The following is a 24,694-nucleotide window of genomic DNA, read 5'->3' on the forward strand; positions in this document are numbered from 1 at the left end:
CCATCACCTCTCTGGACAACTTGTTCTAGTGTTTTACCATGCTCATTATAATTTTTTTTCCCTAATATCTACACTGAATCAATCTTCTTTTAGTTTAAAAGCATCACCCATCCTTGGCAGTGCTCAGATCAGCCCTGGGAGTTCTTCTAGCCTGGAGAGGGATGAGTCTGGAGCAGCCCTATGCCAAGAGAGGAGACACAAGTGCCCTTTCAGCCAGAGTGAACTTTATCAGGTTTTTAGTAGGAAAAAAACATTATCTGTTCACAAGAGCAGCCTTATGAGGCTGCACATGCTCTCACTGCTTCAGGCAAACAGAAGTGGAAGGACTTTTTCCTCTCTTTTGTATGTGCAGCCGCTATTTAATGTAAATGTACTTACCAGAAATTGAATAACTCCCACACCAGTAATTTTATATCCATCCAACATTTAAATTATGAATGCAATAATCTGCAGCACCACGACTCACAAGGCAAGGCTAGAATTCCTGAGGCAAGAAAAGTCTATTTTTAGACCTTCGCAGCTGAGATTTTTACTAGATGTAGAAATTTGCTCCCTTCTGCTGCCTCGGGGGTTAACTTGTGTGCAAAGTTTCAACGTTTTGTTTTTCTGATGGTGGTCAAACAGCAGCAAAGCAAACAAGCTGCTTTTGGGGGAAGGAGTGCAAGAAGAAATCCCCGTGCCCTGCCCGGGTGAGGGATTGCCTAAGAGGGTTACTCTGAGGCAGAGAAGTGATGAAATTGGTTGTTGCTCTGAGGACATCCTCTGGCTGGGCTGTAACCTGGCTCAGGAGTGGTGGGTGCTCTGCCTGAGCATGGGCTGTGCTGGAATCATTCCATCTTTAGTCCATGTAGCTGGCAGCCGTTTCACAGAAGATGCTCCTGACTCATATTTGCAACTGCCATTTAAAATCTTGGGTTATTTTCTTCTCTATGATTCTTGAGGGGTTTTTTTTTTCATATATTTCAGGGACATGATGTTTTACTTGCTCTTCTTCTGTGCGTGGTACCCAGAAGAGAGCAAAGCAGTGCAAAGCTCTTGTTTTCCACTGTGTGTGGCAATATCAGAAAATGAATGAGAGAGAGAAAAGGATCAGATGCACCCCCATAATCAGAAGCTCCTTTCTGCTGAGCCCCATGAGGGATCTGTGTCATAGAGAGCACAGAGACACCTCTGCTTCAGGCTGAGCACCCCAGGGTTTCATCCCTTTTTGTGTCACAGAAAGGCATTTATCAGCAGGGCTCAATAAGTGGTGGATGAGATGTGACAGTCCTTCCAAATCAGGACCGTAATGTTCTCCATGCCAAGCTCCATCTGGAATTACAGCCTGGTGAGAAATCCTGGCCCTGGCACCCTCCTCCCTTGACAAATTGCCCCACTGCCATTTCTTAATCAAAGGCTGCCAAAATAGGAGCTCTAACACCACCTCGCCTGCCCAAACCCAGCTGAGAGGCTGCTTGATGGCAGGAGTTAAACACGGTTATTTCACCTCTGAATATCATCTGTGGACCATGTACAGAAAAAGATGCTAAATCTTGTCTCCCAGTGCCCCATGAAAGGCTCTAGCAGAGTAGATGGACCTTAATTTCCTCTCCTCTGCAAAGCAATGCACTGCTTTCCCTGATGTCATCAGGCTTTGGTTGTACTTGAGGGAAAAAATATTTTTAAAGAAGAGAAATATTGTGGCAAATGGAGATGCAATTCTTTTAAAACATTGTCTTTTTTGAGAAGTAACAGCAACAAAAATTATGTGAAGATCAAAGAGAAAAGAGGCTCTGCTCAAGGTAACTCAAAAATAATATGGGGCAGTTGCTGAGCAACTCTCCAATGCAAAGTATTGCTATTTTCTGATCCCTCCCCCCATCTGCACAAGAGGGATGGTGTCTAGTACTGGTCAAAGAAAAAGTCTGTGTGATTGCCTGGGTACAGTTAGATATAAGGTCTTTGCAAACAGCTCCTATCAATCAGCCTCAAGCCATTGATCTTACATCTAAAGCACTTATTGAAAAATAAATTATGTTTTTTTTGATCTAATCCACTATTAAGGATTCCTTTCTTCCTTTCTGAGGCTGGGTAAATAAAATTCTTCTGTCAGAAGTTGCTTAATAATTATGTTGGACACACAGTAGACCAAATCCTGAGGATGAAGCAAAGCGAAGACTCAGAAGCTAAAGGCTGATTTCTTTTTCTCTGGTCTTTTCTTTTTTTGTTGGAGTAGCTATTCTTTACCCAGGCGTTGCACAGTGCAAAATGCATTCCAATAATCAGGGTATTGTCTGTTATCTGCCTCGAGCTGAGAAGCACACGTGCCACAGGGATGTGCCTACTGCAGAGTGATGCCCGAGGACTTTACCTTTCTCCTCCCACAGTGGGTTCGTCCTTGTCCTGCTTTTGTGCGACTGCTGGCACTTGGCTCCAGACGCAAAAGTGCTTTTGTCCTCCAAGGAGGGATTGTCAGTATCCATCCATGGGGATCTCTGGCATTAGGATTGCACTGAGACCACCAGATGGAGGGTCAGATACCATGACAACCCCATAGCAGGGCTGGGACACAGCTCAGGTGGTTGCAGTCCCTCACTCCTGCTGGGGTCTCTGGGGAGATGTTTAGATCTCTGATAACCATGGATATACATTGTGTCATCTCGTTTTGTCACAGAAGGGAATAAACTCCTGAGCTCCACCCCAGCCTGCAGAAATGGGGGGGATCCCACTTTTCCATCTCCCTCTCCAGCACGGCAGGATGGAGATGTGACTCACCACCCTGTGCACCCCTCTGGGAAAGGTCCCTGCGAGCATCCTGGGAGTGGGCTCAGCCACGGGGTCAGGGATCCCAGAGCCCCCGCTCAACACTTCTTCCCAGGGGATGGGCCTGAGGCAAAACAGATGCTTGACCCACAGCAACGTCAGTGTGACAAGGCTTGCCCTGCTATTTCCCACTGTTGGTTTTTTTTTTTTTTTTAATACCCCTTTGAAAGCAGTGCAGCCAGCTCAGCTCTGCCTCTTGGATGCTGGCAGGCTGCCACCCTTTAATTAAGTCTGCTGTTATGTCTAATGCTGGTGGCAGCGTTTCAGGGCACCAGCACAGAGGCTGTGGGAGTGGGAGATGAGGTGGCTGCAGAGCTGTGTGGTGACTTGGATGTTCAGGCTAACACACCAAAGTAAGAGTGTTGATTTTATCATCCTCACTGGTCAGATCAGCCTGTGAGCACAGATCCAGCCAGGCCATAGACAAACTCCTTTTCCTGCAGGGAAGATGGCAGCTGGGAGCAGAGAGCGTTGGTTTGAAACCCTGCCTCTCACTTCATGGCACAGCAGCGCTGCCAGAGCCCTCTCTGAAGTCCCCTGGTACCCGGGTGGGTGCCCACAGCAGCGAGCCGGCTCAGCAGGCTCGGCAGCTCGCTGACCTACAGCCTGGGCACAGGGGCAGCCCGCACCCCAGGGGCTGCCAGCGAGCTGTCCCTGCGTGAACGGAGCCTGAGCCGAGCTTCCAGCCCGGGTGACAGCAGCAGGGACTGAGGAAGGGACAGCTTTAGCATCTCTCGCTGCGCTGGAGGCCAGACTGCAGGTAAAGCGTGGGTAGCTTTCCCTCCACTTCTGGCCGCTCCACACAGAGCAGCTCGAAATTCACTTGGTTCCCCATCATGCGCATCAGCAAAGTGAGTCTGTGGCCAGGTACATTTCACTGCTACAGAGCCTCTTTGCTGCAAGTCATGACTTGACTTCAGCGCACTCTTCAGCCTCATGTCTGTCCTCACACAACTCCCCAGAGCACAGATCTGTTCCTTCCTCTCCTCTCCACGCAGCTGCCGCCGTTGTGCAACCCCAGGGCTGAATTTCAGTGCCACTGTGCAATGACCACGCACAGGACACGATGACGAGGCACAGCCGAGAGTGTGCAATCCCAAATCCAGGCTCCTGCAGCTCCCTGTCCCCGCAGCCAGCCGCGGATGCTTTGGGAAATCGGCCTCGCATTGCAAAATGCGTTGGGATCTTGTCTGGGATGTGGGACTCTGCCACCACCAAGTGATCAGTGGGAAGAAGCGAGAACAGCCTGCTCAAGACAGCGCTCGGGTAACCTCAGGCTGGTGCCCAGCACCCTGCGATTTGTATTCTGCCTCTTGATCTCCAGCAGCTGTGCCCCGCTGCCCCTCCTGATCTCCATCAGCTGCCCCAGAGCAGTTTGTCACTCCCTCAGCCCCACAAGGCTGATTTGATCTGCTCTGCTCGAGGATAATGCCATGGACAGAGCCGCTCTGCAATGAAATACTCTCCCGGTTCTATGCTAATGAGGAGCAGGAACAGAATGCACAATGGCAGATAATTACAGGCGAGCAATTACAGATACAATCTTCCCTCTTCCTTGTCCTTGCAGTGTTTTTTCCACTGTTCCACACTTGCTGTGAGCCTGACACAGCGACCAGAGCTCTGAAGATGATAAGCAGAGTAATAAAAAAGCTCTTTGAAGCACACCCCTGAAGCTCCATGAGCCCTGATCGTCCCTTCATGCCGTGTTTCTGCAGCCTGGCTGGCCAGGGCAGCGAGCAGGAGGTCCACTCCAGGTGGTCTGAGCTGCTAAAAGTAGTGTCATTGAAGAACCCCAACTTAATAATGATAATTGAATTAAAGGATTATTATGGAATATTTCCTGCTTGTTTCCAAGTGAGCTTGTAACTTGCTAAAACTTTTTGAAACCCAGCCGCTGTAAATAACAGCTCATGTGCTTTCCCAACACCTTACCTTTCTTGCTCAATACTGGGTATCTACTTAGGAACTGTTTTTCAAAACACTGTGCACTTTGCACAATTAATTTGGGGAAGTCTGTGGTGTGTCCCAATGCTCAAAAAAGGGCTGTGACAGGCTGGGGAGATCACATGTATGCAGTCAACGTATGGAAACAAATAAGCACATTTTTATATATGCAATCTCAGGCAGGATTGCTTAGAAATGGTGAAGTGCTTTAAAACAATGCCATAATATTCTTAAATGCCAAGTGTCATATGAAATATTATTCAGAAGCACTTCTCTCTCCTTCCCAACCTCCTTGCAAGCAAGTGGGATCTGCACAGCCCAGCCATGGGTGCTGGGAACAGCATCAGCTGTTAGTGGCGCATTATTAACAACTGGAATTATTAACTCTGTTTCAGAAAGCTGTTCTGTGCCTCTACACACAGTTGTTTGCAAAATTATTTGGAAAAATCATCTTGCACCTGATCCCTCCCTTTTTTAATGAACCATGTCATGCTGTCAGACAATGCTGATGGACAACAGAAAGCAAGGAGAAAGGGAAATAGCACCTGAAATGAGAGGCAGAGCCTTTCCCACAAAGCACCTCACTCACAGAGTTAAAGCAGAACAAAACAAGGGGAGATTAAAAGAGGAATTGCACCGTGGGAGGGGGTGTCAGTGTGGTGGGACCTGGGTCCCTGTAGGGAAGGTGAATTTCCTGGTTCCTCACTTACTGCCAAAACTTTTAGCCACCAGGAAGATGCTGATGGTACCTGGCTCCAGTTTGGTGCCCTCCTCTATTCCCAGTTGTCCTGGCTCTGCTTCTTCAGCCACAGCTCCAGGAAGAACCTCTCTGCTTGTGGGGCATTGTTGCTTTTTGTCTCCTTCAACATCTGGTTGGAAAGTAGGAAAACTCCCTCTTTGTAGTGACCAGAGATACCCCTGGGCTCCAGGGAAGCTGTATAACCACTGGAACTCTTGGCATCCTCACTCCATGCTCAGGTCTGCATCCCATTCCTATTTTTGCCACTCTTCTCTTTTTTTCCGAGCAAATTACTGAGGAATCCTCCACATGCCAAGCACCAACCCAACCTTCATTAGATAATACTGCCTGCAAAAATTGTACAGAAGAGTTTTTTGTGTGGTTGACATTCATTTTCAAGGTTCACAGTGTCTTGTAGGCCCTTGTGAAAGAAAGGAAAGAGACAAGTGGGAATGATTTTTTGCTTCCCCTGCCCTAGTAGGGTGATGTTTCTCAGCCTCCGCAGGCAGGAGATGTGTGGGAAGCAAAAGGATAAGAGGAGTTTATGTGGCCACTGGTTTTGAGATAAGCAAGTACAGTTTGTCATGCAGCCTAAAAGGAGATCTGGCTTCTGCATCCCCCAAATTCTTGCTCCTCTACTCTCTGGCACTACACCATGCAGGAAAATTGCTGATTGACCACCATGCCCTGGAGGTGCTGGATCTGACCAGTGATCCTGCCATGCTGAGACAGAGAACAGCTGGGGGATGACAGCAAACACCCTTCAGAAGGAAGACCTAGCTCCTGCACATACTGTTTTGCTACAGCTCCTGTGTTACTCAGTTCCTTAAATTATAGAGAAAGTGTTTAATTTCTCCCTCCAGCACGGCTGCACTCTGGTTAGGCAGAGGTCAGAACCAGCAGGACATGACTACTCATTGGAGAGGGAAGGACTTCCAGCTCTTCTTTTTCCCACTTTTTATTTCAGAATGGTCTGAACTCTCTTCAGATCACAGCAGCTGTGACATCCAGTGGCAGCTCTGTAGTGTTTGGAATCCCCCAAGACAGCTTAGCTGAGTGGTTTCACAAGAAGAACCATCTCATCACCACAGTCAGGACAAGGAGAATTCTATTACTTACAGCCACAGCAAACTCCCTCTCTTCAGGCCAGAAGCCTCAGCAAAGCCCAGGCTGGCTGATGAGATGGATTTATTTGCTAAAACGCTGTTTGCTGCAGCCAGACCAATAAAGAGATCTGCTGGAGGTCTTAGCTCTCCAGACCCAGGAGGGCTCTCTTTCCTCTGCCTTGTGCTATCTTTGCACAAATCTGAATCCAAATGACTTGTCTAGAGGCCAAACCAGCTTTAGGAATAGTAATTGGGCTTGGAAGAGGAAGACAGTTGATAACAGCACGGGCAAAAGCATCCTGAGCATTGTCGCAGCTTTGCCTGCAGTGAGCTGATGCTTTGCCTTCCTGCTGTCACTGCGTCCCTTTTCACTCCTCTTCCCCATGCCTTTGTAGTTGGATGCCTGACATACTCTCTATTAGTCTCTGCTGCCTTGTAATGAACATCAAAAGAATGAAAAGATGATGTATCGGAGATCAGGACCCAGAGCAATTGTTAATAGAAGGGAATACGTTAGGCACACCACAGCTCAATGGGAAATATATTTTCCATTTGCCTTTGTTACAGACATCTAAAGGAAGGCTTGGCATTGTCTCAAGCAGCCAGAGATGGGGTTGAAACATGGGGTTTTTTTGAGAAAAGCCAGCAGTCAGGGAAAATCCTTGTACAGATGAAGGTCTTTCTAAATCTGAGTGATCTGAAGAGCGCAGGTCAGGCTTTGGAAGGAAACGGGCAGGCAGGGGGAGCAGCATCCCACTGGTAGCAAATCCATAACCAGGGAGCTGAACACAATCCAGCCCCTTCAGAAATGGAGAAGTGGCTGCAGGGGCTGACAGGGGTGAGACAGGGAAGAGACAGGGAACTTGGCAGAGCTGACAAGGGCTGGAAGGACAGAGGGATGTGTTCCCCTCTCCCCAGGTAGCGCACCTTTCTCTGGAGAAAATGCACTTGATAACTGTCGCTGAAGTGTTGGACCTTAAACCTTGGGAGGGCTTTTAGACACACAAACTTAATTCCTGGCTGAAATGGCAGCATGTCCAGAGACATAACAGAGGTGGTGTCTTGGTGAAAGAGTGCTGCCCAGAGGGCCTGGGCAGGTGCTGCTGCATCATTTCACAGCAGCCACTGGAGAGGGAGAGAATAACAACAAGCTTCAGTCCCTCTTGATCAGACACTGCCCAGCACCTGGGGGCACCAGGTTTCATTATTAGGGGCTTCACAGAAGCCAAATGGTCAAATAAACAAGAAAAAGTTAGCTAGACTGATGATTCTCCTAATCTCCACCACAGAGACCTTGTTTGCCCTCTGCTCTCCAGAGAAATGTGTTTCCCTCTATTCCATGTTGCTTATACAACCACATATGCTTGGGGAAGAAGTGTCATACAGGAAATACAAGCTTTGGCTTACAGAAAAATCCCTCAGATACTGTGCCTGAAGGACCCTCCAGCTTGTAAGACACCTGATGGGAGTCTGTGGGGACAGCTTTTGCTCTCAACTGCCCTGGCATGACTCAGAAGAAACTCTTTTAGTTCAGTTAAGTTGGGCAGAGACAAGAAGAGCAAAGTTGTCTGTTTGTTGTATGTTTGTGTTTGGAAGTGATCTGGCAAATCCAGGGCTCCATCCTCATCCCTGATGCACACAAAGAATTAATGGATTTGCATCTTTGTAAGGGGAAAGAGAATTGGGCCCACATTGAGCGGCGATAATGAATCAAACTGAATTAAATTTTGATACGTATTGGAGATATGTTAGTTACTATATAAAGTAATATACTTAATTAGCCCAGGAAGTCTGTTAAATATTGCATAAGGTTACCAATGAGTTCCTGCAGGAAGTGAGGGAGCTGACATTTGTAGGTCTCCTCACATGAGAACCTGGTGGTAGCTCTGGAGAAATCCATGGACTCCACAAGTGGGCTTAAACTCCCCCTTAATTGCTTAGTGACCTGAAGTTTTATGAGGTCTGATGGAATGCAAAGGAGCACAGCTTGCACCATGGCCCAGAGAAGCCCAGCTCATTTCTCTACAGCTGCTCTGTTTTCCATCTGCCTGGGAACAGCACTGTCTTTGATTAGAAATGTTTTAGTCCTTCCCAAATCTCCTTTTGTCACTCCTGACCCACACCGCTTGCTGCCATTAAGAGTATTGGAAACAAAGCCCAGCCTTGCCTCTTAAACCATCCCCTGATGGAGTACCAAATTTAACGGATACTTTTCAACAGAGCTTTAACATTCTCTCCTCCATGTGGCAAAATGCTTCCAGCAGCTGCACATGGATATCACATCTTGATATTCAGACCCTGCTGTCTCTCTCTGAAAACATCTATCGGTCTGAACAGCGGCTGCCAACTCAGTCCAAGCTGACAGATGTAGGATGGCTTCTGGTTTCATTCCCCACTGTGCTCTGAAATTTTCATTTCAAAATACAATACTGAATTGGCCTTGACACGAATCAGGTGTTAACTCTGATCAGACAGTTACTTCATTACTAATGGCATTACTCACCCAGCTCTGCGGTGTTTTCCTCCCCCAGGGTCGTTAAACATTTTCCTGCTCATGAAAGTGCTGTTGGATTGAACAAGGATAGAAATGTGACTTTCTTTGGTGACAAGGTGATTTGTAATTCTAGGGAGCTCGTTCCCAAGAAGCCAAAGGCAAGCATGGTAGTTTGGGACAGGTCCAACGATGAAAAGTCTCCCTGTACTAAAGGATGCATTTTTGAACACTTTGAGAGTTTGGATTTGCAGGTTACAGCTGGGAATGGAGAGAAAGAACAAAGGAAGGAGAGGAAAGAAGGAAGGAAAAGAAAGAAGTGAAAAGGTAGAGGACATGTTTTGAACACAGGTGGACACACACTGTGGCCAGATGGGGAAAATTCCCCTCCAGGATTTGTGATCCTTCTCAGGGACATGGTGGCTTTGTGGCCATTTGCAGCTCTCCAGAGCATGTTGCTTTGGGAGTGGAGATGTTAGCTCCTCCCACCTTTCTGAAAGCTGGCTCACAGATTATTTCTTAGCATTTTCAAGGATTGTTCTGGTCATCATTGCCTTTGTTCAACATCAAACTTGCTCAGTTATGTCCCTTGCAGTATGGTAAGGAAGAGACCTTCTGCCTCCAGCAGAAGCTGTTTTGATACCTGGCTGAGCTGGATGAAGCACATCCAGGAACTGATTTCATCATGTCCCAGCCCAGTTTGGATTGCCATGCTGGTTTTCAGTCCTAATAGCTCCCCAAGTTTTGACAGACAATTTGTTGTTGGGTTTGTTTTTAAGAGAAATATATATCAAAGGGTAACATTTCACTGCAAAGGCATCTCTAGCATGAGAAATGCTCCCCTGGCATTTTCTGTCTCCTACTCACTGGTGCTACATGTAAAATATTTATGCTGAGGGTTTGTGCTGTATCTTGGGGGTCTGGCAAAGCAGGAGCTCAAGGGCTCCTTGAAGATTTTGCCCTCAGTCACTCTGGAATCTCTTTTCTCTGCCACACTGCCCGTCCTGTCACCCACGAGTGCTGGTACCTTGTGAGGGGATCTCAGAAAAGGGAATTTTCTGAACAGAATAAACATGTACCATGATGAAAGGCAGAAGAAAAGGAAATAAAACAAAGGGATGGGTTTCATAGTGACAGATACTTGTGTGAATGCCAGAGCACTTTCAACCCTCATCGATAAAGACATGAACACAAAGAGGTTTTTTAATCATCTCTTTCTTTAAAGTTTGTCTCACAGACACACTGCCTCCATGGGACAGAAGCAAGCAGTGGAAAAACTACAATTTGTGTATATCCTCCTAATTCCAGGTTTATAGAGAGCTATCTGTGGGCAAGATGGTGCAGACAAGAGAAGACTTTTTGACTGTGAGGGCAGTCTGGAAGGCAGCTGGAACAGGTTGTCTGGAGGGGTTATGGAGTCTTCATTCCTGGAGATATTCAAACCCTGGCCAGAAAAAGTCCTGGCCAACCTGCTGTATCTGACCCTGCTTCAGCAGAGGACTTGGCCTAGAAAACCTCAAGAGGTCCCTTCCAGCCTGAACCGTTCTGTGGTCTGCCACCCCCAGCTCCTGCTTCTCAGGCACAACCTCAGAATAAACAGAAACTGGGCTCAGGAGAGCTTGGAGCTGAGCTGCAGCTCTTACCCTCGGGAAAGGTTCCACTGTACAGATCCACAAGGATTGAGCAGTGTTCAGGCTCTGAGCTTCCAGAGATCTCCCTGCCCAGGAGAGGACCCCATGGCCTGGTGCAGGGTGATCAGGACACCCTATATGAACATCTATAAGCAGTTATGAGCATATGGGATATCTACACATGGCATATGTACTGTGTAAGCCAGGTCCAAACGTGAGCTCTCAGACCATCTGCTTGCATGTCTGTGTGTGATCTGAGTTAACTACTGGTTGGGTGGTTTCCTTTATTGCAAAGGTGGCATGTCTCCTGAAATATATTAGAAATACACTTGTCCTGTCTGCCGAAGCAAGAGAGAAACATCAGGACCAGGAAACCTGTAATCTGAGCTCTATCACTTCTTATTTATCTAACAATCCTGGCAATTTACTCTGGATAAAAAATAACTGTGATTTATCCACACTGTACTTTATCACTTTGTAAATTGTCATAGGTATGAAGCAGGGGGTTTGCCTTCTATCTGGATGGTGAAAACTCTGAAAAATGGATGACAGCCAACACACAGCAAGCTGCTCCTGGGGATAGGAGCTGTACAGCACGCACCCCATCATTTGGAATTTGTAAACATTTCAATGAATGGTAGTGCTTGATTGAGTAGCTGGAGATTTCAAATAATACCAGATCACAAACAGCTGCACAGTGAAAGTGGTTTGTGGGTTCATTAAACATCACGGGAGTAAAAAAAAAAAAAAAAAAAAAAAAAAAAAAAGCTGTTTCTCCATCACATCTGTGGTGATCGACATAAAAGTCATGTCCTCTCTGCTGCGGCCGTGCTGCGGCTGCCCAGCTGGGCTGTGGTGACACCCCGGCCCAGCCAGCTGTGTGGTTGAGTCTGATGATGCTCAAAGCAGAGCTGAAGCCACGCACGAAGTACCTCAAAGCCGTTTTCCCACTGCCCAGCGGATTCTCGCACACGCCGCATCCTCGGCGCTGCCACCCGCGGCTCCACGAGCCCACAGTGACATCCTCTGTCGGGATGCGGCACCAGCGGAGCCCGAGCCACCCCCGCGGCGGAGCGGCTTGGGGACACTTGTCTCCCCGAGGAAAGGGACACATGTGCCAGGCAGCTGCAGGGCTTGCCCGGCTGCCGGCTCATCGTGCACAGCCTGCCCGCCCTGCACACAGCCGGGAAAAGCAAGCCCGGCTCTCAGCACAGAGCCAGCGCGTTGTGCCAGGGCTGGGCACGTTAGGAACAGGATGAGGCTGGTTCTTGCTGAGGCCACCCTTGGGTGGGTGCCACTAAGGCCACCCCTGCGGGAGTGCTGGGAAGTGTTCGCACTGCTCGGCTCTGCCGACTGCAAATGATTTACCGCGATCCCAGAGAGCCCTCTCGGCCCCCTCCCAGCAGCTTCAGCCGCTGCTAATCAGGACAGTGGCTGTGGCAGTGTTTGAGGAGGAATTCTGTGTGGCTGTACTAGTTCCTGAGGTGAAAATAGCTTTTGGAGCAATCAGAAGGTGGCAAACCCGCTGAGTATTAACTTCAGGCTTGTCCCTGTGTTTGTACAATTTTCTTGCTTTGCTTATTTTCTCTCTGTTCCTCACAACTTATCAGAATTTCCCAGAAAGAAGGTTCTTGGCCAGGGTCTCCAGCCAGCACCCTTCTCTGTTTTGCAGTTGCTGCTCTGCACATCCCTGTGCTGTTCTCCAGAGGGGTGATGGTGCAGCTGATCCTGCCCCTGTGACATGACACCTGTGAGGATATTTCCTCTCCTGCGACCTGGAGCAGGCACCGTGCACAGAAGTTGTGTAGTGGTTGGTAACCCTGCAGAATCACCAGCTGAAACAAGTCCTCAGACAAAAGTTATTCCCTTTAGCTATGAAGAGTGAACAAGTGGTGGAAGAAGGGAGCGTTAATCACCTCCCTGGAGCTGGGGCCTGGGGCAAGGACTCCTTGGTTTGCAGACCAAGAATTGCCTGCTCCTGGGCAGCTTTACCTCTTCCTCCTGCTGCCCATGAGGAGCAGGGGCAAGATCATCACCCTCTATGTTCCACCTGCCCAGGGAGCCCTCCTGGCTGACTGGTTAAAAGGCAAATGAAGTTCTGATCTTCACTTCCGTTCATTAAGGTGCAGACACCACGGCAGGAGCAATAAACTCATGGTGGACACTTTGGAGAGATGCAGGAATGTTGCTGTGCAGAATGCAAGGATGGTCTGGGAGAATTCAAGGCTACTCCTGAGCTGAGAGGGGAAAGAGGAATGTAGAGATGTTCTAGAGGGTGGCAAGGATAATTTGAGGTAATGCAGTGATGCTCCAGGGTCGAGAAGGGAAGGGGTAATGGGAGAGGACCCTCTGGGGGGATTCAGGGATGCTCTGGGGTAGTGCAAGGATGCTACCAGGTCGAGAGGGGAATGTGTGGATGCTCAGGGGTGCTCTGGAGGAAGGAAGGGATGTTCTGAGGTAATACAAGGATGCTCCCGAGCTGAGAGGGTGCGTGGGAGTGTGCAGATGCTCAGGGATGCTCTAGTGGGATGCAGAGATGCTTGGGCAGATTCAGGGATGCTCTGGGGGTTTCGGGGCTGCTCGGGGGGTACGCGAGGGTGCTGGGGGCCGGAGCAGGAGGCGGGAACGGGCGGGGCGGGGAGGGGCAGCAGCCCCGCGGCGGCGGCGCGGCGGGAGCGGTGCGGGCCATGGAGAGCGGCGGGGCGCTGAACGGCTCGGCCGCCGCCGGGCGCTTCGCGGCCGCGGGCACGGCAGCGCTGGGCGCGCTGATGGCCCTGCTCATCGCCGTCACCGTGGCGGGCAACGCGCTGGTGATGCTGGCCTTCGTGGCGGACTCCAGCCTGCGCACCCAGAGCAACTTCTTCCTCCTCAACCTGGCCATCTCGGATTTCCTCGTAGGTAAAGTGCCGCCCGCGGGGCGCCGCGCCCGCCGGCACCGGCACGGCCCGGCAGCAACTCGGCGGCGGGGCGGGCAGAGCCGCCGGGGCTCCTCCTGCCCGGCTGCTCCACCCGGGCCGTGCCCCGCTCCGGCCGTGCCCCGCTCCGGCCGTGCCCCGCTCCTGCCGTGCCCCGCTCCTGCCCGGCTGCTCCACCCGGGCCGTGCCCCGCTCCGGCCGTGCCCCGCTCCTGCCCCCACACCCTCCCGCAGTCCCCGGTCCCCTCCCGCTGTCCCCCGGCCTCTCCCTCCGTCACAGGGAAGGACCCACCCGGCACCCGCGGATCTCCCGGGGCAGCCACCGTGCAGAGCCCGAGTCTCACCGGGGACGGCCCCTCCGCTTGCAGGTGCCTTCTGCATCCCCCTGTACGTGCCCTATGTGCTGACGGGGAGATGGATCTTTGGGAGAAGCCTCTGCAAACTCTGGCTGGTGGTTGATTACCTGCTCTGCACCTCTTCGGTCTTCAACATCGTACTAATTAGCTACGACAGATTCCTCTCGGTGACAAGAGCGGTGAGTCCTGTCATGGCAGCTGAGAGAGATGTAACTCTCCTCCTCCTTTATTCTCCAGATTCTCTGCAATAATTAAAAGCTTTTTGAATCCTCCAGAAATTACGAATCTTTCAGCCTGGAAAGCAATAACCATCCACAAACACATAATTCAGTGGTGGTTTCAGCTTGGTATTCCCGGCACAATTAAATCACTTAAGGCTCAGACCCCGTTGTGCAGGTGTTCCCTTCCTGGGTGACGGGATAGTAGCGTACAAGCAAGTCAGCCAGGTAAGCAGACTTTTAACTAATTGCAAGAGCTTCTTATCTCCAGGACAAACCAGTGGATTGCAGTCAGACTCGCAGCTTCTCCCTGGCTACCGCGGCAGTAGATTGCACTGCCGGCTTTGGAAGGGAATGTGGGGAGGTCCCTGGGTGTGTGGGAAGATCAAAATGCTCAGCTTTTCGCAGGAGGTAACGAGCAGTTCACAGGCAGATCTGCTGTTTGCTCGTTCCCTGACTGCAAATACAACACGGATTCAGCCCAGGAGTTTGTCAAGTCCCTCTTCTTGTGACTTACAGGGAGTAGCTGGGGACAACTCAGGCAAGTGGTGGGCGCAGGCAACTGCCAGGCTCCAGCCAAGTCAGTACATTTCCACTTAGCAGACACCACATTTTGGAGCTGTAAAATGAGTGTTCTAAATCTTCCCTGCAAGAGTGAGATTTATCTAGCAATTGCTCCTGTTGCCTATGGCATACCAATTTGTTGGACTGCTGGGATATTGCCTAGCAACTTTACCAGGAGTGCTAGCACTCCATTTGTGAGGAGCCTCAGCCAGCTGGGGTGTGGGACCGTGTGTAAGAAAAGGCTTTCCTCTTGCAGGTCACCTACAGAGCCCAGCAAGGCAACATCAGGCAAGCAGTGCTGAAGATGATGCTGGTGTGGGTGTTGGCATTCCTGCTGTACGGACCTGCCATTATCAGCTGGGAGTACATATCAGGCCGGAGCATCATCCCCACTGGGGAATGCTATGCTGAGTTCTTCTACAACTGGTATTTCCTCATGACAGCCTCCACGCTGGAGTTTTTCACTCCTTTCATCAGCGTGATGTTTTTCAACCTAAGCATTTACCTGAACATACAGAAGCGCACCAAAATGCGCCTGGATGTTTTCCATGAAGTGCACAATCAGTCCTTCACTGAGGAGATGGAAAGGGGCCCAGAAGCAAAGCTTTCTTTGAAATGCTGTAAGTGGGAGCAGAAGGAGTCAGCTGAAACCCTCAACCTCTCTAAGAGCAAAGCTCAAGGAGCAGCCTCCACTTCCAGCCTGGATGCCAAAGATCTGCTGGCAACAAGCTCGGAGAGCTCCAGGAAACCCAAGTGTTGCAACAAAAGGAGCTGTAAGAATTCAGCCTCCACTCTGTGCTCAGAGAAACGGATGAAGACCATGTCCCAGAGCACGACTCAACGCTTCAGGCTCTCTAGAGACAAGAAAGTGGCCAAATCACTGGCAATCATCGTGGGCATTTTTGGGATTTGCTGGGCACCGTACACTCTCCTGATGATCATCCGCGCTGGCTGCCACGGCCAGTGCATCTCTGAGTTCTGGTATGAGGCTTCCTTTTGGCTGCTGTGGATCAACTCGGCTGTCAACCCTGTCCTATACCCTCTCTGCCACTCCAGCTTCAGAAGGGCTTTTATAAAACTCCTTTGTCCCAAGAAGCTGAAGATTCAGCCTCACAATGCCCTTCAGAACTACTGAAAGTGAAGCCAGCCCAGTGTGAGGATGAGAAAAGCCTTGGTTTACTTCTGCAGTATTGGGACTACAGCTTGTTTCCTTGGAAGAACCCGGGAGCAGTGGTCTGGGGCAGGTGAGGAAAGCAGAAAAGAGCCCACTATTAACTTATTTTAGTTTATCAACAACAAAATCCCACATAGAAAGATAAAGGGGTTTATTGACATGAACCACAGGTAGTGAAGTCTGTGTCTGCCACTTGCAGGTGCCACAAAAGAGCTCTGCTGCCACCTAGTCAGCCTGAGCAGCACCAGCATTTTTCTCCAATAAACTGAGAACCGAAAAATAAAAGCTAACAAAATATCTGGCTTTAAACTACTGCACTAAACTACAGCATAGCTGTTTGCAGACCTGATCTTTCCCGTAAATGGGAGCGTTTTTTCCTTACACCTATTACATGTAGATGATGATACAGAAAGAAAAGAACAAACCTTAAAAGAAAAACATCTCATTTATCATTTCTGCTACAGCAGCTGCAGCCATAATCTGGATCTCTGTTCCATGGGGAGCAATAGATGTCCCTTCCACACCTCAGGAAGGGACAGATCTCTGCCCTAAGGAGTTTATAGCCAGACTCTGAGGCACTGAGCATCTTGAAGTGGCCTGTTGGCATTGCCTGATCCCTCCCTGCTTCAAAACTGCTCTGATTTCCTTTGGGTCCTGCCACACACTGCCCAGTGGTCCCATGGGAGTGCTTCCCTCCTGCCTGGAGCCACGCAGCAGGAATGGGCTTGGAAGGCCCCCAGAAAAGGGTTCCTGTGCCTACGTGAAAGGTGCCAGCACAGTACCAGCTTCTCCACAGACTCCACCATGACAACCCAAAGACATTTTCAAATCTCTTCTCCAGGATCTTAAAGATACTCTTCTGGCACTGTGTTAGGGAATGACAAGCTCAGAGAGAAGTAAATCTTGTGTTGTGTTTTTTATGTTCATTTTTATAGTGTTCCTTTCAAACCTCTTAAATTCATCAAGTTTCAGTTTCTTGCCTTCTTCCTTTTAAAATATCTCACTTCATTGGAGTTGAAATATGGAGTTTAAAATACGTCACTTCATTCAACCTGGGTTGAGCTGATTCAGTCAACATAAGCATCAATTCTTTTATTGTTGAATTTTCAAATTTTTTTTGGAACAGTCAAATGATTGCACAGATAGAGCACCAGATTCAAGAGACCAGGGCCCTAGCCTTGGTCTTATCATAAAATCCCGGACATTTTATCACTCCTCCCCATCACAGTTGCCCATTTCTTCTGTAACCTCTTTGGGCACAGAGGCAGTTTGACTAAAAAGCAGATTAATTCCACTGCTGACACTGCTCAATGATGTAGTAACACAAATAAGTAATTAGTTGCCATGCAAATGCTCTTATTTAACAGTATTGCACAGAGAAGCTCAAGATCCTAAGTCTGAAAACTACATTTACAAATAGAAACCCAAATGTTGTAAAGTAGTACCCAAAAGTTTATGATGTTGTGATTGCCAATTACATTTTGCTGTTGCAAGCAAACTGCTTTTTGGCTGCTGCTATGAGTAAAAGAAAATGCCATCCCACTGTATCCCAGTGATATTTGTCAAGTAGATCAGTATTGTCACCTGAAGTCAGGTTCTAAATGATGTCTTGTCTTGTGTATGTGATATTTCAGACTTGTGACATGTTCTGTCAGTCTGTTATATATGGGTTAAAATATACCCCTCGAAGTATGTGTGCTCTGAATTGACAGGATGAACTGTTGAGCCTGCTTGTACCTTTCCCTGTGTCTGCTCCCTTCTGAAAACATCAATAAAGTATTTTTATAAGAAGCTTGCAGAATATTTTATGGTGAACAAGGTGTTGTCAGAAATGATAAAATCCAAGTGGAAGCAAAACCTCTATGGATTTGCCTGAGAAGGCAGATGGACATGTCACAGAAAAACCAGCTCCTGAAACAGCTGAGTTTCTCTCACCTCTGGTGAGCAGGTTCCTGACAGCCCCCTGAGGGTGTGGTGAGTGCACATCACTCAATTCTCTCCAGCTTCAGGTCTTTTCAAGAGCATGTTACATGCAGCTGAGATCTGGAGAGGTTACATCAACAATAACACTTCCTGCAATTTACAAACCCCACTGGTCTGCCTAAAAATGACAAAGTCATAATGTGGCACCAGTTTCCAGCTGCGGGTCTCTTCAGTTGTTCATCAGGAGAGGTGGAACTACTAGATCATTCATTCTGATAAAAGAAGGTGCCTGTTGTTACACCTTCCTTGTGAGCCTTTTGCACAGTATTTTCATGGTCTCTGAACTCCTTATGGGCAGAATTATCTACACTTGACTGAAAAGTAATTTTATTCATTGTTGGATTTTGCAGGGAAGATACTTATATTCCTTCCTGGAATAAGAGCCCTTGCTTTGCCAAATAAAAAAGAAAAATAATTACTTATGCCTGGACATGAGGTCACACCTGAGCCTGGTTTTCATATTGAAAAGCCTGGGAGCTGCTCTGAAGCTCCAGAGCAGCTGATGACTAATTCAAATATGCTTAAAAGAGTACTTGAATTCTGCTGATTTTTAGTGTTTGGAATATAAATGTCTATATGTATTTGGAAGAGGCAGGGATTGGGAGATTCTAGGCATAATACATTATGCATTGTGAAAATGCATAACCACTAAACAAGGTAGGGCTGATTGTCAACCAGCCCAGCAAAACACCTGTGTATAATTCATCTGTTATACCTGCTAAAATAATGCGTCTTTCCTATTGTCTAGGCATAAGCTAAGCAGGCAGGACCTGTTTTCAACAACCATGAAAGAAGACTTGCTGGAATAATGAACATGATTCAAATATTTGGGGAAGCACATAGGCTTCATTTCCATGGCACATTTCCACAGAGGAAAGAAACCCAGCTAATTCCAGAGAGAAGCATCGAATTTATGCACAGAGTGTTAGTAAACAGCATTCATGCAGCTGTTCAAGTCATGTCCAGGGAGCTTTTTGAATAAGTGACTTCCCACAGGAGCTGTGTGGAGGTGATGCCAGTTCCCCTCTCCTGATACAAACCTACACTCCATTAACTCGAGGACAGAAAGGCCGCCCTAACGAGGTCTGTGGTCTTTTCCTAGAGCAGCATCTGCATATCAATAAACCATCAAAACCCCCTTTTTTTAGCTCAGCACAGCTACTTTCTTTCTGTCTCTGTAAATGCTTCCTCCCTAATCACCAATAATGAGAGATCTCTTTACACAGACAGAGGAACTTTGGTCCTGCAGCCTCTCCTCCAGCCCTTCCTCAATTACCATCCCTTATTCGTTCTCTCCAACCTGCAGTTACAGAAATTGCTCCATTGTTCCACAGACATCACTGAAGCTTCATTAGCTCAAATAGGAGGCTGGAGAAGAAGAGAGAACGCAAGAAGGAGCTTTTGTTGAAAAACACCTGTCTGGGATAATTAATGAGATCTGCTGGGAGGGAAGGGCTTTGAAATTAGCAAGATGTGATTATATTTTGGTTTGAAAGAATGCTAATGGTTTTCCTTCATGTTTGTAAATGACCATTCATCTTCACAGCAGAACTAGGGTGGAAAGATCAGGGGTTAACATCCTTGCCAGAAAGAACTTTAACAACATGGTTTCTGTGAGGGAGGATTAATTTTTCATAACCCTGGCTCCCAAGCAGTGACACCAGCACAACTTTGCAGTCCAGACCTGGTCCTAAAAGAGACTTCCTGCACTCTACAGAACTTGTTCTGCAAATAGATGTGGCACAATAAGGAGTGTTATTACCCTTACTTCTGATGTGAGAATAATCAGACAAGAATAAAAACTCTTTGCAAGCAGCCCCGGCTGAGTGCCACAAAAGAGAAAAGCTCTCTCAATTTCTGACACCACAAAGCCAGCCTTTCATGCAAGATTGCACAGATGTTCCTGTGGACAGTAGGGAACTCACAGCACTTCTCTGTTCCCTTAACCTTTAAATCTCTTCCTCTCCTCCTTACAACAATTTTCTGTCAATATAGTTGCATTTGCAGGATTAAGAAATTAGGAGGGTTTAGAAAAGCAATTAGGAATTCTGCAGATGAAAGGTCTTACCTATAACCCAGTACCACCATTTTATTGAGATATAAAACTAACATTGACACTTACTTCAACAAACCCACCACCACCTGAGGGAGGAAGACCTGTACACACCTCAAAGGCAAAAAACCCCAGCTCTGTCCTTACACCTCTTGTTGCAAGCTCAGGAATGCTGATGACTCGTTCAGTCAGCACCATTTTTATTGCTAAAGTCCAGGATGCATGAGCATTACTTATTATTTACAAGCCCCACAATTTTACTCCATAATTTGCAAGCTGCTTGCACAGTCTGGGTGCAAAAGGGAGCTAATACTTAACCCAAGTACCAAACATCATAGGTAGAGCTGTGTGCACATCTGTGGGGGAAGAACAAGACTATTTCTAAAATGCTACAACCTGATTTTTTTTTTTAATGACTTAGAGGCACTAAGCAAGACCTTTGGTTTTATTGTAAAGGCTTCATGACAAAACTGGAGTTTTTAAAAGCAGACTGGACCCATAACTTAAACATCTGTTCTTTTAAGCACAAAAATGTGTCTGTGGTGTGACACTGACTTTGGAATTATTTTTAACACAATATCCTAGGATTTAGCAGCACAATTAACACTGAAGGAAAACTGATTTCAAAGTAGGGCAGCAACAGTTCTGGCAAATTTTTTATCTGTTAACTAACAGCTCACACACAGCTTTAGCCTTTAGAAGCTGTTTAATGAAGAACAAACAATATTGGGGTCTGCATAAAGCCCCTTGAACATGAGAATAAAAGTACTCTTTATGAGAATAAAGGTACACCCTGCAGTGTCCGTGAATTGAAGACAGTTTGACAAAGCAGAGCAATCACCCTCCATTATGAAAATCGTTTGTACTTTATACTCTAAAAAGCACAAATTTGACAGACCATTGTGGTTAAAACACCATTTAATATCCCTGATACAGCTTGTATTCAAAATATACAGGGATAAAATAATATGTGTAATACTTCTATGAAGCCTGTGGTCAGTCATCTGGGAATTAAGCTGTTAGTCAGGAGCTTTCATGAAAGAACAAGATCTTTTGTTGCTGCCATTAAAATTCTTAATCAAAATGAAGGTTGCAAAAGACTTTATGGAACTGTATGGGCAGAGGAATGTTGACACACAGCTACTTCCAGCATAAGGAAAAGTCTGCAGTCAAATATGATGTCTCTCATTGGAAGAATACAGCACCAGGGCAACAAAACCTCAGCAGAGGACCAAAATACCCAACACATCCTCCCTGAAGCAGTCACTGGGAAGACCTCATGCAAACAGAAGCCTTCAGAACAGCTCATCTTTATTTCAGAAAGAGCTGAAATCCCTTAGAAATTCCTCCTTACAAGTCCCACATGCTCCTGTCCTCTGCTACAAAGTGACAACCTCAAAAATGAAATAATCCCACAGAACATGGGGACTATACTGATTTCCCTCGAAAAAACCCAGAAATTTAAACTTCCTTCACTCACCTCTTGAGAGATGCTCCAGCAGTACTGAACAAACAACTAAAAGCTGGGGAAATTGGCTATTTAAGGTCATTATGATTCACTCATCTTAATAACCATATTTTCACCTCAGCCATTATTTCACTGAGAACCATCACTATACACCACTTTAGAAAAGTGCCTTCCAGTCACCATTTGTAAATAGGAAATATTTGTAATCAATATTAATCACCCCCAATATTGGCATAACAAGTTATCAAATCAGAATTGCCTCCTCCACAACAAAAGAACACAGAACAAAACACAGTCAGCCTAAATGCCACTTTAACAACAGACTCTGAAGAGGTATTTGTGTGCTGACAATCTACCAAACTGCCTTTGAAAAGGCAGATATATTTACTGAAAGACCAGAACAAGCATGACATTTTCTGAGAAAATCTGAGCAAGTTCCTTCTTTATGCAATCACATTTGTGACCCTCTGCAATAATTTTCTCCATTAATGTACAAGCACTCAGGCTTTCCTGGCATGAAAGAGGGAATATAGCTATTTTTTAGCTTAAATATTCATTAAAAGCAAATCTTCTACTGTGCACCCATTCATCAAGTGCCCTGGTTAGCTAAATGTGATAACAGTTTTATTCCAGGCTAAATACATTAGGAAAATAACTTCTGTAGCACTAATTTAATTTAGTCTTAACATACAATTCTAGAACTGTCTAAGCTTCATAAGACACTTCAAGCCATTGAATAACAATTACAAAAATCACTATCTTTAGAACAGTTAATTAGTGATAATTACATCAATTAGTAGCACCAGTTAGTAAATTGTACATGTTGCACATGGCAATTGTTGTTATCCATCTACAGATTAATTTTTATTTACTTTGAAAGAAATTCTGAATGCCTTAAAAAAAAAATAGGAGATGTGTGAGTGAGCTCTCCTAAAGCTCCTAAACACTGCCATGGACTGCAGTTCCAGGAAGAGGGTAAAGTGGATACTGGAGGATTATTTTCCAAATTCCAGATCATCTGTCATGCCACAGAATTTCTATGTGACTCTGCAAGTTGCTAGGGTCCAAATCCAGACAGATATTTTAATTCAGAATGTTTAAAGTTCAGTGGGATGTAGGCTTTTCCAAGCCTGGCTAAGTTTGGACCTCAGCCTTCCATGATTCAGTTTCTACCACTGAAAGAAGATTAAAAATCACTCAGAAACATAAGGTACTGTAATTAAAAAAAAAAGAAAAAAACCCAAACCTTAAACCCATTAAATTTTCATCCATCAAAACTATTTTCCTAATGGCCATAAATTAATTCATGAAGCTAGAAAATGTTGGTTGATTTAGAAACAGAGATGTGTTAGCTTACCAGAATTAAATACATTTTTTCAGCCTATAGATACAAGGGGCACAAGCACAGCTAATGGGGCACCCAACCCATTGCAAAGTGGGGCAAGCTTCAAACCCACAACTCCTGGCATGGGAGTTATTTAATGCTATCAAATTTTGGGTTTTTTAGACAGAGCTCAGCATCCCAGTAATTGCTGTTTTGCAGCACTGCATTAAACTTCCATTACATGTCTGCTGTGGGGGTGGGTAAGTGAAGAGAAGAAACATTTTCTAAAGCAATGCAGTGAAAAAATATTGATTTACTACAGTGACGTTTTACCAGGTTACTTTTTAAATGTGATAAATGTGAGTCCTGTCTGGACAGAGCACTCTAGCTGCCCAAACTCATCTTCCTGATTTATAAGAGAGGAAAACAACAGAAAATGAATACCCACAAACCAGTATGATTTAATGAATAAGATAACCAAAATATGGATACCTCATCTGTAATATCACAGATGTCTTCTTGACAACCAGTGTTTTAGCAATTAAATTGTCTTGTGCAAATATTTTTCTTCATAAGCATTTTCCACTTCTAGTGGAAGATTAATTTATCTGGATTTAGAGAGTGAATAGTAACTGCTGTCAATAGCTGATTAGTGTGTGTTCAAAGAAAGCACTGGGTGGGGATTCCCAAGTATTTGGGAAACAATGATGTTCCAGTCTCAAAGGTAATTAAGCACCGAGGACCCAAATGTCAAGATTCAAATGAGAACTCTTTAAACCATGACAACGCTTTTCCATATGCAAAAATTGATCCCAAACCATCAGATGCTTTCTAAAATATTGACTGTTACCTGCACATTATTTGCCTATCGATTTCTCCAGTTACAAAAACAAAAAGGCCCCACGTAGGATTTGAATAACAAAAGATAATTTGTTCAGCAGTTCATTTTCAGCTTTTCAATTGGTCTTAATAAGTCTGGATCTAAAATGTATTTCTAAACCTGCATCTTAGAAGGTGGTTGTGTCTGTATAAAACATTTTCAGTGTATTTGAATAAGCACAAGGCTCTTCATGTTTTGTGTCATGTTGTACTCACTCATCATGACATAAAGTACCAGCTTTTGAGTTTGCTGCAGCGCTACAGCCGGGTTAAAAGCCAACCAAACTGAGCCCAGGTCACCACTGCATGATGCCACCCACTCCAATTAACTGAATGTTACCGGAATAAAATGGATTGTAACCAGCCACAGCCATTACTTCTTACTGAAATGGAACATGCAGGCAGGAGTGAGTTATTAAACCATAGTGATATTGATTTGTAGTATGGTTGGTCTTTTGTTCTCTTTCATCAGTTGGGAAATGTGTCCATAACACACAAATACATGTCCCCACCTTGGCGGCAAAAAGACACAGCAGTGTGCAAAGAACAGAGCTGAGCAAGGAATGCATGCTTCAAGGAGTCAAAGCTACATTTTATATATACAAGGGCAGAGAAAAAAAACCCCAAACCCTATGGATGACAAATCAGACGCTGTTAAGTCCTCCTTGGACAATTCTATTTCAATCAGAAAAGAGGAGATGAAAAATTACTCTCAGTGGGGAAACAAAGGACAAACACAACCTCAACATTAAAACAAGGTTGATGAAAATCTCCCTGCCTTTGTCCTCCTACCAACGAGGTTTTATGACTCAGAAAAATGGGCACATGCCACATGATAAATTTCAGAACTGCTTAGAGAAAAATCAAGAGTGCAGCCTGAAGGGAGCTTTGTTCTGTTATCAAGAGTTGCAAAATCATCTCTTATTGGTATGCAAATGTGTCCTCCCCTCCAAATAATAAAACTCCCCTCCAAGTAATAACTGCAGTCTTTCCAGACCTCTACAGTGCAGTCACATTTAAACCCTATTTTAGAAATGGAAAAATTGTT

The 24,694-nt window shown here is 46.2% G+C and overlaps 1 protein-coding gene across 1 annotated transcript; it reads left to right on the top strand.

The window, feature by feature from the left end:
- The first annotated feature begins 13,400 nt into the window (after window positions 1-13,400).
- Window positions 13,401-17,689, top strand: HRH3 (histamine receptor H3). The gene is made up of 3 exons (XM_069034117.1): window positions 13,401-13,611; window positions 13,996-14,162; window positions 15,022-17,689. The coding sequence occupies exons 1-3, from the start codon at window positions 13,401-13,403 to the stop codon at window positions 15,898-15,900; spliced, it is 1,257 nt and encodes a 418-aa protein (XP_068890218.1). The 3' UTR covers window positions 15,901-17,689.
- The last annotated feature ends 7,005 nt before the right edge of the window (window positions 17,690-24,694 follow it).

The sequence above is a fragment of the Aphelocoma coerulescens genome, chromosome 20, assembly GCF_041296385.1.
Source record: "Aphelocoma coerulescens isolate FSJ_1873_10779 chromosome 20, UR_Acoe_1.0, whole genome shotgun sequence".
NCBI lineage: Eukaryota > Metazoa > Chordata > Aves > Passeriformes > Corvidae > Aphelocoma > Aphelocoma coerulescens.

Bases quoted from the DNA above. Each gene is read 5' to 3' on its own strand.
- HRH3 (XM_069034117.1), top strand. From the start codon at position 13,401: ATGGAGAGCGGCGGGGCGCTGAACGGCTCGGCCGCCGCCGGGCGCTTC. The intron at 13,612-13,995 runs GTAAAGTGCCGC...CTCCGCTTGCAG, and splicing joins CATCTCGGATTTCCTCGTAG to GTGCCTTCTGCATCCCCCTG. The intron at 14,163-15,021 runs GTGAGTCCTGTC...TTCCTCTTGCAG, and splicing joins TCCTCTCGGTGACAAGAGCG to GTCACCTACAGAGCCCAGCA.